The sequence below is a fragment of the Scomber japonicus genome, chromosome 19 (genome assembly GCF_027409825.1).
Source record: "Scomber japonicus isolate fScoJap1 chromosome 19, fScoJap1.pri, whole genome shotgun sequence".
NCBI classification, from domain to species: Eukaryota; Metazoa; Chordata; class Actinopteri; order Scombriformes; family Scombridae; genus Scomber; species Scomber japonicus.
Window position 1 is genome coordinate 27,893,632 of NC_070596.1, and position 12,609 is coordinate 27,906,240.

General features: G+C 43.3%; 2 protein-coding genes across 2 annotated transcripts in view; one reads left to right on the forward strand and one right to left on the reverse strand.

The window, feature by feature from the left end:
- Nucleotides 1-7,771, forward strand: part of LOC128380708 (creatine kinase S-type, mitochondrial-like) — an 11,097-nt gene extending 3,326 nt beyond the window's left edge. The window contains exons 3-9 of the mRNA XM_053340579.1: nt 596-691; nt 1,721-1,942; nt 3,163-3,248; nt 4,351-4,474; nt 5,094-5,228; nt 6,293-6,418; nt 7,541-7,771. Coding sequence (XP_053196554.1) covers nt 596-691; nt 1,721-1,942; nt 3,163-3,248; nt 4,351-4,474; nt 5,094-5,228; nt 6,293-6,418; nt 7,541-7,657 — 906 coding nt within the window. The 3' untranslated portion in view covers nt 7,658-7,771. The remainder of the gene's footprint in view (nt 1-595; nt 692-1,720; nt 1,943-3,162; nt 3,249-4,350; nt 4,475-5,093; nt 5,229-6,292; nt 6,419-7,540) is intronic.
- Nucleotides 7,772-11,762: 3,991 nt separating this feature from the next.
- Nucleotides 11,763-12,609, reverse strand: part of LOC128379897 (ubiquitin-conjugating enzyme E2 L3-like) — a 9,193-nt gene continuing 8,346 nt past the window's right edge. The window contains exon 3 of the mRNA XM_053339536.1: nt 11,763-11,918. Coding sequence (XP_053195511.1) covers nt 11,764-11,918 — 155 coding nt within the window. The 3' untranslated portion in view covers nt 11,763. The remainder of the gene's footprint in view (nt 11,919-12,609) is intronic.

Sequence of the window (12,609 nt, forward strand, 5' to 3'; positions counted from 1 at the left end):
CCTTCCTTCCTTCCATCTGTCCATCATCCTTCCTTCCTTCCTTCCTTCCTTCCTTCCTTCCTTCCTTCGTTCTGTCCGTCCTTCCTTCCTTCCTTCCTTCCTTCCTTCCTTCCTTCCTTCTGTCCTTCTTCCCTTTCTTAGATCTTTCCTTCCTGTCTCTTTTTCCTTCCTTCCTTCCGTCCTTCCTTCTTTTTTCCTTCCTTCCTTCCTATCCATCCATCTGTCTTTCTTCCCTTTCTTCCATCTTTTCTTCTTGTCTTCTTTTCCTTCCTTCCTTGCTTCTTGTCTTCTCTTCCTTCCTTACATCTGTCTTTCTTCCCTTTCTTCCATCTTTCCTTCCTGTCTTTCCATCCTTCTTTCCTTCCTTCCTGTCTTTCCTTCCTTCCTCCCTCCCTCCCTCCCTCCCTTCCTTCCTTCCTTCCTTCCTTCCTTCCTTCCTTCCTTCTTTTAATAATCTGGTCCACATCAGATCAAATTGGGCTGTATGTGGCCCTTGAATGAAGATGAATTTGACACCTCCACCTGTAGTTTGTGTCAGACTTTTCATTTTTTTCAGTCTCCTACATTGACTAAATGTTCCCTTCCTCCTTTCCAGGTGTTTGCCGATCTCTTTGACCCCGTCATCAAAGACAGGCACGGCGGCTACGACCCCAAGACCATGAAGCACCCAACTGACCTGGACGCCTCCAAGGTAACACCCCCATCACTCCACTATACTCCTGCATGTTTCCACATTGATAAAACCATGATGATACTTTTTTTTATCATGCCTTTATTGAGTCAGTTTTATCTTTTTGTCTTGTGTCATGGTTTGGAAACTTGCACCTGAAAGAAAGAAACTCACTTAAACAAGTCAGGTCGGCTGATCGGGAAGCCACAGCTGGGCCTAGAATCACTGTACACCAGACAGTTACAGCGGATAGCCAGCTGCATTTTAAGTGATGACTTCCATCCGCTATCATATGAGTTCCAGCCTTTGCTGTCTGGACGGAGACTCAAAGTCCCAAGGTCTAAGACCACACGTCATAGGAACAGCTTTGTCCCTGCTGCTGTCTCCATTTTAAACATGTCTTAGTGCACTTTTCTACTTTTAAGAATAAATATGTGTTCTGAGTTTGACATACCACAGAAAAGTGTGTTGTTAACCACCCTGCCAAATTTGAATGATTAAAAAAATTGCCAAATATATGAAATTAGGCTTCAAAGTTGTGTAAAAATCAGCCTCTTTCTCTGCTCCCAAACACTGTGGGCGTGGCCGCCGAGTCCGCTGAAGCCCCGCCCCCTACCAAGTGTCACCGGTCAATCAAAGTCACCACCTCTACCAGAAACATGGACGCTACGTCTGAGAGCTTTCTGCTACTATCTCAGCTGCTAGCTTGGCGGCTAACTCAGCTAACTGGCTAACTGTAGACTGTAGTAGTAGTAGTGTGAGCTGAATGTATTTATACCTCTACAGCAGCAGGGGCGGGTTTATGCTAATCACTAAATCCTGAACACAGAAATCTTGAAACACAGTTTGTGAAGCCTAGCTCCACAATTCAAATCTAAATGGTTGAAATGCTTTTTTACCTTTTTTAGAAATACATTTATGACCTATTTAATGTGTTTAGAAGAAAATGTCTGAATTCACTTTACACAGTCTTTAATACCTACCTACCTACATGTATAAAACAGCATTTCTTTTCCTTCTTGCCCCATCTTCTCTCTCCTCCACCTCCAGGTTACCAACGCTGTGTTTGATGACCATTACGTCCTGTCGTCCCGTGTCCGTACCGGCCGTAGCATCCGCGGGCTGAGCCTCCCCCCAGCCTGTTCTAGGGCTGAGCGTCGTGAGGTGGAGAGGGTCGTTGTCAACGCCCTCGCCGGCCTGAAGGGAGACCTGGCCGGACATTACTACAGCCTGGAGAGCATGACGGACAAGGAGCAGCAGCAGCTCATTGATGTGAGTTAATCACCACCTGGAAATGTGATGAATCCTCAGCTTTGGACCCCTCAGCGGGCCGGTTCTGGCCCACGGGCCGCATGTTTGACATCCCTGTTCTAAGGGCTTACCTATAAACATAGCTAGCCAACTACTGTACATGCACATCCTCCACTTTCCCCAGAAGATAGATAACGTAGCTTCACTTTTATTAACTTTTATTCTGCTCCGACTCGTTCACGCTGCATCACACATCAGGATCACTTCCTGTTTGACAAGCCCGTGTCTCCACTGCTCACCTCGGCCTTCATGGCCCGAGACTGGCCTGATTCCAGAGGGATCTGGTAAGGCCGACTCAGTCCTCAGTGAAATCCCATCCCACTGATATTAGACCCACACTCCTTTTCCAGTTATTGTGTCTCGATGTGTGAAATCCTCCCTGAGCGTCTTTCTGTTCTCCTCTCCGTCGTAGTCATGTAGAGTTTATAGAAACGTACTTAGGGGCTGGGCAATTATGGCAAAAATCTAAATCACCATTAAGTGACCTTTTAACCTCGATTATGATTAATGAACGATTATCTCCACCCTTGATGAACTATTATATATTTATATGTTCCTTCTTTCCTTCCCTCGCTTCCTCTCTCCCTCCTTTCCTTCCTTTGTTCCTCCCTCCTTTCCTTCCTTCCTTCTTCCTCCCTGCCTTCTTTCCTATGTCCTTCTTTCCTTCCTTCCTCCTTTCCTCCTTTCCTTTCTCCCTCCCTTCTTTTCCTTCCTCCCTTCCTTCCTTCCTTTGCTTCCTTCCTCCCTCCCTCCCTCCCTCCCTCCCTTCTTCCTTTCCTCCCTCCCTCCTTCCTCCCTCCCTTCCTTCCTTCCTTCCTTTCCTTTCCTTTCCTCCCTTCCCTGCCTCCCTCCTTTCCTTCCTTCTTCCCTTCCTCCCTTCCTTCCTTCCCTTCTTCCTTCCCTTCTTCTTTCCTTCCTTCCTTCCTCCCTTGAGGAGAGTTAAGGTGTAACGCAGTGGTTAATGTCTAAAGATCATGGTTTGGGTTCACATTCCTTTAAAGATATGCAACCTTTGCTGTCATGGCAACAGTGAACACCACCATTAATTGACATGAGCAAGATTAAGTCGATTAGAGTTTCTAAATGTCGGTTTAGATTATTTTTCGATTAATTGCCCAGCCCTACGTCCTTCTGCTCCTCTTCTTCTTCTTCAATCTGTGTCTCCCTCCTTTTACCTGTAGGACCACTTCCTGTTTGACAAGCCAGTGTCTCCACTGCTGACATGTGCCTTTATGGCCAGAGACTGGCCTGACGCCAGGGGCATCTGGTACGGTCGATTCAGCCCTCCTGCATGAGTCTGCTCTGTGACCATTGTCATTTTTAAACCCTTACATACTGTTTAGGGGTCAAATTTGACCCATTTTTAACATTCAGGAGCTGTAAAAACAACATATAGACATTTTCTTCTAAGAGGACTTTTCCTAATGTGACCCTGAATATACAAAAATGTCAATAAAATATTAGATTTTTTTTATTGCTGGGCAGCTGCTAAACTTTTTTGTCTAATCCAGATGTCCAAATTTGACCTAAAATTCAAAAATCAGTATTCAAACATGCTCTCTTTGATAATAAAGTAGTGGTAAATAAATAGAATACACTTCATTAAGGATTAATTAAACATTTATTAATGACTGATGACTGTGAATTAGTGTAGAGACTTAATTATGAGTCAGATTATGAACAGTATGTAAAGGGTTAATGTGACGTTTTTCTTATTGTAACTTGATTGGTTTGGTTTGGCTGTAATATGATCAATGGTATGTCACTTAAATATATATTTCTTAGCTTGATTTTTCCTATTATAACCCACAGTATACAAAAATGGAAATTAAATACATCATATTTTACATTTTTAAGCAGCTGATACTCATTTATATTTATATAAATGGACAAAAAAATCCAAAATCAGCATTTAAACATTTAAATAACATCTATAAAACAGTGATTGTGAATGCCTTTATTTCACAGAAGGATTAATCAAACATTTATTAATGACTGATGGTAGAATTTATGAGTGTGAAGACTAATTATGAGTCAGAATATGAACAGTATATAAAGGGTTAATCTCCACATATTTCAGTTATTGCATGTGTGCTCTGCTTTTGACGTAAGTTGGTGGAAAAAATACTTCTAGACACTCATATATATATATTTATTTTTTTATCTATGTGGTCTTTTGAGGATGCATGAGTCCCTCAGATCACTGTTGCACAAATTAAATCTGCACAGACCTGCAGCATGAATATCAAAGTGTCTACAAAAATCAGGTCCTTGGTGGCCGTGACTCATCTCCGGTAATGAAAGCAAGTGTTGTTTTTTTTAACCTGGAGAGCTCTTTATTTATTATCTTTAGCCGTCTCTCTCCTCAGGCACAACAATGAGAAGACCTTCCTGATCTGGATTAATGAGGAGGACCACACCAGAGTCATCTCCATGGAGAAGGGAGGCAACATGAAGAGAGTGTTTGAGAGATTCTGCAGAGGACTCAAACAGGTACGGCGGAGTTAGTCTGATTAATAACAGAGACAATTACAAGGGAGGAAGGAAGGAAAGGAGCAAGGAAGGAAAGGAGGGAGGAAGGAAGGAAGGGATGGAGGAAAGGAGGAAGGAAAGAAGGAAGGAAGGAAGGGAGGAAAGGAGAAAGGAAAGAAGCAAGGAAGGAAAGGAGGACGGAGGAAAGAAGGACAGAATGAAGGAAGAAAGGGAGGAAAGAAGGAAGAAAAGAAGGAAGGAAGGAAGGGAGGGAGGAAGGAAGGAAAGGATGAAGAAAGGGAGGAAGAAGGAAGGAAAGGAGGAAGGGAGGAAGAAGGAAGGAAAAGAGGGAGAAAGGAAAAGATGGAGGGAGGAAAGAAGGACAGAGGAAAGAAGGAAGGGAGGAAGGTAGGGGGAGGAAAGAAAGAGGAAGGGAAGGAAAGGAAGGAAGGAAAGAAGGAACAGTCACAACAGCGGGGTCAATTTGACCCGGGAGGACGACAGGAAGGTTGACATATCTATCATATGTGTCATGTATGACATCATTGTGTTCCATCCTCTAACATATATGTCATGTATGACATCATCGTGTTCCGTCCTCTAACATATATGTCATGTATGACATCATCGTGTTCCGTAGGTGGAGCACCTGATCCAGGAGAGAGGCTGGGAGTTCATGTGGAACGAGCGTCTGGGTTACGTCCTCACATGTCCCTCTAACCTGGGAACTGGACTCAGAGCGGGCGTTCATGTCCGCCTGCCAAAACTCAGCAAGGTAACACACACGCACACACACACACACACACACACACACACACACACACACACACACACACACAGATCCAGTTGTAACATTTCCATTTTTCTAGGCAGTTTAATGAAGTCTGGTATTAATTATGTGTGTGTGTGTGTGTGTGTGTGTGTGTGTGTGTGTGTGTGTGTCCATCTGACTGTGTGTGTGTCCATCCGACTGTGTGTGTGTATGTGTGTGTGTGTGTGTGTGTGAGTCCATCACAGTGTACAAAAATGGAAATAAAATGCTTTTATTTAACTTTTGTGCAGCTGGTACACATTTCTATATATTAAAATGTACAAAATGAGTGTGTCCATTCTTCATATTGTATAAAATGTTCACCTGGACCTTTAAATAGTGATTGTTGAGGTTTTATTGTGAATTATTATAGAGATTAAGGCTAATCATTATTTTGTTATTGTCATTAAATCTCATGAAAAGACCAAAACTTTTCAAAGCTGCATTGATATAAACTTTTATCTTTTAACCTCCTTTTATTCTCATTAGTTTTCTAAAAGTTCTTATCAAATGTTTCTTATACAGGAAGACAAAAGGATACAGATATATTTAAACAGGTTAAATCATTTCCTGGAATATCTCTGTAGCTTTTAAACAGACATTACTCAAACAGGTAGTGACGGGGCTTTTATTAGGGACTATTTTCAGCGGCGTATGAATCCAAATTTGGTGCTTTAGTGAGTATTTCTAGCAGCAGGACGGTGTGTGTGTGTGTGTGTGTGTGTGTGTGTGTGTGTGTGTGTGTGTGTGTGTGTGTGTGTGTGTGTGTGTTCCTCGTGATGAACAGTGCAGCAGCGGTGTGACTCACTGATGTGTTTTTAATAGTTTCTGGACAACAACAGAGATATATCAGACACACACACACACACACACACACACACACACACACACACACACACACACACATATATATATATTTCTAGAGTCTCCCAGTACTGTTTAACCTCTTTGTACCTTTAATCTTTCTCCTGTTGGGAAATAAACTGTATTTTATTTTAATTTACTAACTTATTAAAATGATCTTGCAGGATTCTCGTTTCAATAAAATCTTGGACAACCTGCGTCTGCAGAAGAGAGGAACCGGCGGAGTCGACACAGCTGCTGTCGGAGACACCTTCGACATCTCCAACAACGACCGTCTGGGAAAATCTGAGGTGAACATTAAACTGTTCAATAGTAGAGCAGGGGGGTTAAACATGAGGCTCGTGGGTCAGAACCGGCCCACCGAGGGGTTCGATCTGGCCCACTCTCCTTCCTCTCTTCTCTTCCTTCCTTCCTTCCTTCCTTTCTTACTTCCCTCCTCCCTTCTGTCCTTCCTTCCATCTGTCCTTCCTTCCTTCCTAAAACGAGTTTAAACCCCCTGCTATAGACCAACATGTAGTGAACTTCATATTATGTGTGTGCTCTCTGGTGGAGCTAGTTCTCATATTTTGTGTGTGTGCTCTCTGGTGGAGCTAGTTCTCATATTTTGTGTGTGTGCTCTCTGGTGGAGCTAGTCTTATATTATGTGTGTGTGCTCTCAGGTGGAGCTAGTTCTTATATTATGTGTGTGTGCTCTCTGGTGGAGCTAGTCTTATATTATGTGTGTGTGCTCTCTGGTGGAGCTGATTATTATATTATGTGTGTGTGCTCTCAGGTGGAGCTACTCTTATATTATATGTGTGTGCTCTCAGGTGGAGCTAGTCTTATGTTATGTGTGTGTGCTCTCAGGTGGAGCTGATTCTTATATTTTATGTGTGTGCTCTCTGGTGGAGCTAGTCTTATATTATGTGTGTGTGCTCTCAGGTGGAGCTAGTTCTTATATTATGTGTGTATGCTCTCTGGTGGAGCTAGTCTTATATTATGTGTGTGTGCTCTCAGGTGGAGGTAGTCTTATATTATGTGTGTGCTCTCAGGTGGAGGTAGTCTTATATTATGTGTGTGTGCTCTCAGGTGGAGCTAGTTCTTATATATTATGTGTGTATGCTCTCTGGTGGAGCTAGTCTTATATTATGTGTGTGTGCTCTCTGGTGGAGCTAGTCTTATATTATGTGTGTGTGCTCTCAGGTGGAGCTGGTTCTCATATATTATATGTGTGTGTGCTCTCAGGTGGAGCTAGTTCTTATATTATGTGTGTGTGCTCTCTGGTGGAGCTAGTCTTATATTATGTGTGTGTGCTCTCTGGTGGAGCTAGTTCTGATATTATGTGTGTGTGCTCTCAGGTGGAGGTAGTCTTATATTATATGTGTGTGCTCTCAGGTGGAGCTGATTCTTATATTATGTGTGTGTGCTCTCAGGTGGAGCTGGTCCAGCTGCTGGTCGACGGTGTCAACTACCTGATCGAGTGTGAGAAGAGGCTGGAGAAGGGCCAGGACGTCAAAGTCCCCGCTCCCATCGCCCAGTTTAAGAAATGAACACCACGCTCGTCACTAAACGAGCGTCAGTAGGAGGAAAGACGGCTCTCTGCTCGGTGCTTCCTTCCTGAACTGAGATGATGTCCGTCCACCTGCTACACGGAGGAGGAGGGAGAGATGGAGGGAGGAGGAGGAGGAGGAGGTTGTTTTATATTTATGCCTCTTACAAGGATTTCACATCTTTTAGAGTAGTTTAAATAATAAAACTGTACTTAGGCATAAATCTGCAGTTAGGGGAGATTTCTACCTCAAGTTAAGGTCTTCACTGTAACCCTGACTGACTTCAAATAAAGCCAACTGTATTTAACTAGCCCACTCTCTCTTCCTTTCTTTCTCTCTCTCTCTTTTTATTATATTATATTATATTAGTCACTTCATTGTGTGTGTGTGTCTGTGTGTGTGTGTGTGTGTGTGTGTGTGTGTGGGGGGGGGAATACAGTAGGGTCAAATATGAGGCCCATGGGCCAGAACCAGTCCGCCGAGGAGTCCAATCCGGCCCACTTTCCTTCCTCCCTTTCTGTCTTCCTTCTTTCCTTCCTGTCTTCTCTTCCTTTTTTCCTCCCTCCCTTCCTTCAAATGTCCTTCCTTTCTTCCATCTTGTCTTCCTTCTTTTCCTTCCTTCCTCCCTTTCATCCTTCCATCTTTTGTTCTTGTCTTCTCTTCCTTCTCCTCCCTTCCTTTCATTTGTCCTTTCTTCCTTCCATCTTTCCTTCCTGTCTTTTCTTCCTTCTTTCCTCCCTTTCTTCCTTCCATCTTTACTTCCTGTCTTCTTTTCCTTCCTTTCTTTCTTCCTTCTCCTTCTTTTCCTCCCTCCCTTTCATTTGTCCTTTCTTCCTTCCATCTTTCCTTCCTTTCTTTCTTCCTTCCATCTTCTCCTTCTTTTCCTCCCTTCCATCTTTTCTTCCTGTCTTCTCTTCCTTCCTTCCTTCCTTCATCTTCTCTTCCTTCTCCTCCTTCCCTTTCATTTGTCCGTTCTTCCTTCCATCTTTCCTTCCTTCCGTCCTTCCATCCTCCCTTTCTTCCTTCCATCTTTACTTCCTGTCTTCTCTTCCTTCTTTTCCTCCCTTCCTTCCATCTTTCCTTCCTGTCTTCTTTTCTTTCCTTCCTTCCATCAAATGTCCTTTCTTCCTTCCATCTTCTCTTCCTTCTCCGACTTCTTTTCCTCTCTTCCTTTCATTTGTCCTTTCTTCCTTCCATCTTTACTTCCTGTCTTCTCTTCCTTCCTTCCTCCCTACCTTCCTGTCTTCTCTTCCTTCTTTTTCTTCCATTTGTATTTCCTTCCTTCCTTCCTTCCTTCCTTCCTTCCTTCCTTCCTTCCCTAACAGCTGAACACATTGGTTAGAAGTCACCACATGTAATAAGTTAGGGGATAAGTAGGGGAGACCAGGGACGGTTGCAACAAGTCATTTATTTCTCCAATCAGAAGCTGGAGTGATGTCACTCACTGCACATGCTCAGTTCGACCCTCTACTCTGCCCACAAAGAAGACGAAGAAGAAGAGAGGCCATGTTGAGCATCTGGTCCTGCTTCTTTTATCAAGAAAAGTTGTTTTGGAGGTATGAAAGTAGCTTTTTTTTCATGAGCTGTATTTTTGTCATACTGTCCTGACTCCTGACCTTCTGTCTGAGTGAATCCAAACTTACCTAGCTTGACTGATACCCTCATGGTATCAGTCAAAAACAGTATTTATTTAAAAAGTGTTGCAACTGTCCCCAGTCTCCCCTAATTGAAATAGTTAGGGAGGGAGGGAGGAAGGAAGGAAGGGAGGGAGGGAGGGAGGGAAAGAAGGAAGGGAGTGAGGGAGGGAAGGAAGGAAGAAAGGAAAGGAGGGAGGGAAAGAAGAAAGGAAAGGAGGGAGGGAAAGAAGGAAGGAAGGGAGGGAAAGAAGGAAGGAAGGGAGGGAAAGAAGGAAGGAAGGGAGGAAGGGAGGGAAAGAAGGAAGGAAGGGAGGGAGGAAGGAAGGAAGGAAGGGAGGAAGGAAGGGAGGGAAAGAAGGGAGGGAAAGAAGGAAGGAAGGGAGGGAGGTAGGGAGGGAAGGAAGGAAGGAAGGAAGGAGGGGAGGGAGGGAAAGAAGGAAGGAAGGGAGGGAGGGAGGGAGGGAGGGAAAGAAGGACGGAAGGGAGGGAGGGAGGGAGGGAGGGAAGGAAGAAAGGGAGGGAGGGAAAGAAGGAAGGAAAGGAGGAAGGGAGGGAAAGAAGGAAGGAAGGGAGGGAGGGAGGGAAAGAAGGGAGGGAGGGAGGGAAAGAAGGAAAGAAGGAAGGGAGGGAGGGAGGGAAAGAAGGAAGGAAGGGAGGGAAAGAAGGGAGGGAGGGAGGGAGGGAAAGAAGGAAGGAAGGGAGGGAAAGAAGGATGGAAGGGAGGGAGGGAGGGAGGGAGGGAAGGAAGAAAGGGAGGGAGGGAAAGAAGGAAGGAAAGGAGGAAGGGAGGGAGGGAAAGAAGGAAGGAAGGGAAAGAAAGAAGGGAGGAAGGGAGGGAAAGAAGGGAGGGAAAGATGGAAGGAAGGAAGGGAAGGGAAAGAAGGAAGAAAGGGAGGGAGGGAAAGAAGGAAGGGAGGGAGGGAGGTAGGAAGGAAGGAAGGAAAGAAAGAAGGAACAGACAAAACAGAGGGGGTCAATTTGACCTCGGAGGACGCTAAGGTAAAGCAGCTCCTGTCCTCTGCCTGCAGTCTCCCTTCCTTCTTTCCTTTCCTCCCTCATTTCCTTCCTTAGTTCCTTCCTTCCTTATTCCTTCCTCCCTTCCCTCCCTTCCTCGAGGACAACAGGAGGGTTAAAGCCGTTAAATAAAAGACGAAAGACAAAGCGGAGCTGGTGAGAGCAGAAGGAGAGTGCTGCTGCTGCTGCATGTCATCAAATGTTTCTTTTATTATTCTGCAGAGAACCGGACAACTGTGTGAACATCGTGTGCTTGAACGGGTTTTAAGAGAAGAGATAAATTAACATTAACAAGAAAATAAGAATTTGATAACAGGAAAAAAAAAAAAAAAAAAAGAAAAACTAACAGTGAGTTGCTTGTAGAGCTGAGTCTGACATCCAGACGAGCAGCAGCAGTAAAGTTAAATAAAAAACATTGGATTTTCAAAATAAAAGCTCACTGTGACTATATGCACTTTATCCTGGGAGGCCAACAGAGATGGAAGGGTTATTTTCTTTTAATTATAATTATAATTATAATAAAAGGGACTAATTGCTGCAAACATGTAAAAAAAAAAAAAAAAACTAAAACATTTCATAAAAAAGGAAGTTGCTGCATTTAACACATTTCTTTTCTTTTCTTTTCTTTTTTTTATGCGGTTTCTGTTAACATCTGGATTATTTCGGCGTCAGTAACAAACAGAGAACAGTGTATTGTAAAGAAAAGGAGGAGGAAGGGCGGGGAGGGGAGGGGAGGGGAGGGGATGGGGGGGATGAAAAGAAAAGAAAAAAAAAAGGAAAATTAAAAAAAAAAGGAAGGAGACAAACAGATATATATACACATCTTTATAATCTGTAAACAGGTCTGCATATAAGCGAATGATTAATCTGAGATAACATTCAACATTTAAAGTAAGCAGAACAGCACTTCTTCTTCTTCTTCTTCTATTTTTTTGAATTTTTTTTAAATATATTTCTAAACATTTTTTTTTTTTTGCTCCAGGATGCCACCTCTTGACATTTTTTCTTATTTTTTTCTAAAAAGAAATCAGTAGAAAGAAGTCATTAAACAACCGGGAAACAAAAAAATAATAATAATAAGGTGACACCGACCTAAGAGGCAAGAATCTGCCTATTCACCAAAAAAAAAAAAAAAAAAAAAGGTCCTGCTTTTCTTTTTTTTCTTTTCATTTTTTCCCCTCCCTTTCTTTTTTTCTCTTTTTTTTTTTTTTTTGGCAAAGTGAAACAGAACAAAAAAAAGCCTCTATTAAAAAAAGGAGTGTTGGTAGGAGAGTGCTAAAACAATGTAGTAAGAACAGGAGGGGGGGGGCAAGGGGGTTGGGTTGGGTGGGGGGGGGTCTCTGTGCAGTTTGGGGGGTAAGAACAGAGATTTGAGGGGGGTATTGGGGGGTTCAGGCTCGTCGAACAGGAAACAGAAAGGAGGCCAACAAAGCCGCAGCGAGTGTCAGTGAGGTGTCAGTCCATAGGTCGCTTTTCACTGTGTTTCTTTGTGAACTCTTCGGCGTTCTTCATGAACTTGGCGCGGTCTTTGGTGTATTCCTCCGCCAGGTCGGCACGCAGCGGATGCTCCGGCTGAGGGATGTTCACCAGAGCGATGAGACACTGGATCACTGCACGGGGGGGGGGGGGGAAGAAAAATATTATATAGGGTTAGGGATGAATAAGGGTCGGCAAGATGAGAAATTAAAAAATACAATTATTGGCCAAAAAGTAAGACTGAATGATGAAAATGTCAAATGGTGTAACCAGAAGATAATGATAAATATTAAATATGTTTATCCATCTAGAGAGAAAGAAAGAAAGTGAGGAAGGAAAGATAGAAAAAGGAGAGAAAGAAGAGAAAGAAAAAGAAGGAAAGAAAGACAAAGGAGGAAAGTCAGAGATAGAAGGAAAGAAAGAAAGAAAAGGGAGGAAAGAAAGAAAGAAAGAAAGAAAAAGGAGGAAAGAAAGAAACGGAAGACAGACAAAGGAGAAAAGACAGAGATAGAAGGAAAGAAAGAAAGAAAAAGAGAGAAAAGGGAGGAAAGAAAGAAAGAAAGAAAAAGGAGGAAAGACAGACAAAGGAGAAAAGGCAGAGATAGAAGGAAAGAAAGAAAAAAGGAAAGGAGGAGGGAGGGAGGGAAGGAAGGAAGAGAAGAAGGTGGGGGGAGGAAAGAAAGAGAGAAGGAGGAGGAAAGAAGGAGGGAGGAAAGGAATGGAGGAAAAGAGGACGGAAAGGAAGGAATGACGGATGAAAGAAGGAAGGACGTAGGAGGAAGGGAGGAAAGAAGGAAGAGAGGAAGGTGGGGGGAGGAAAGAAAG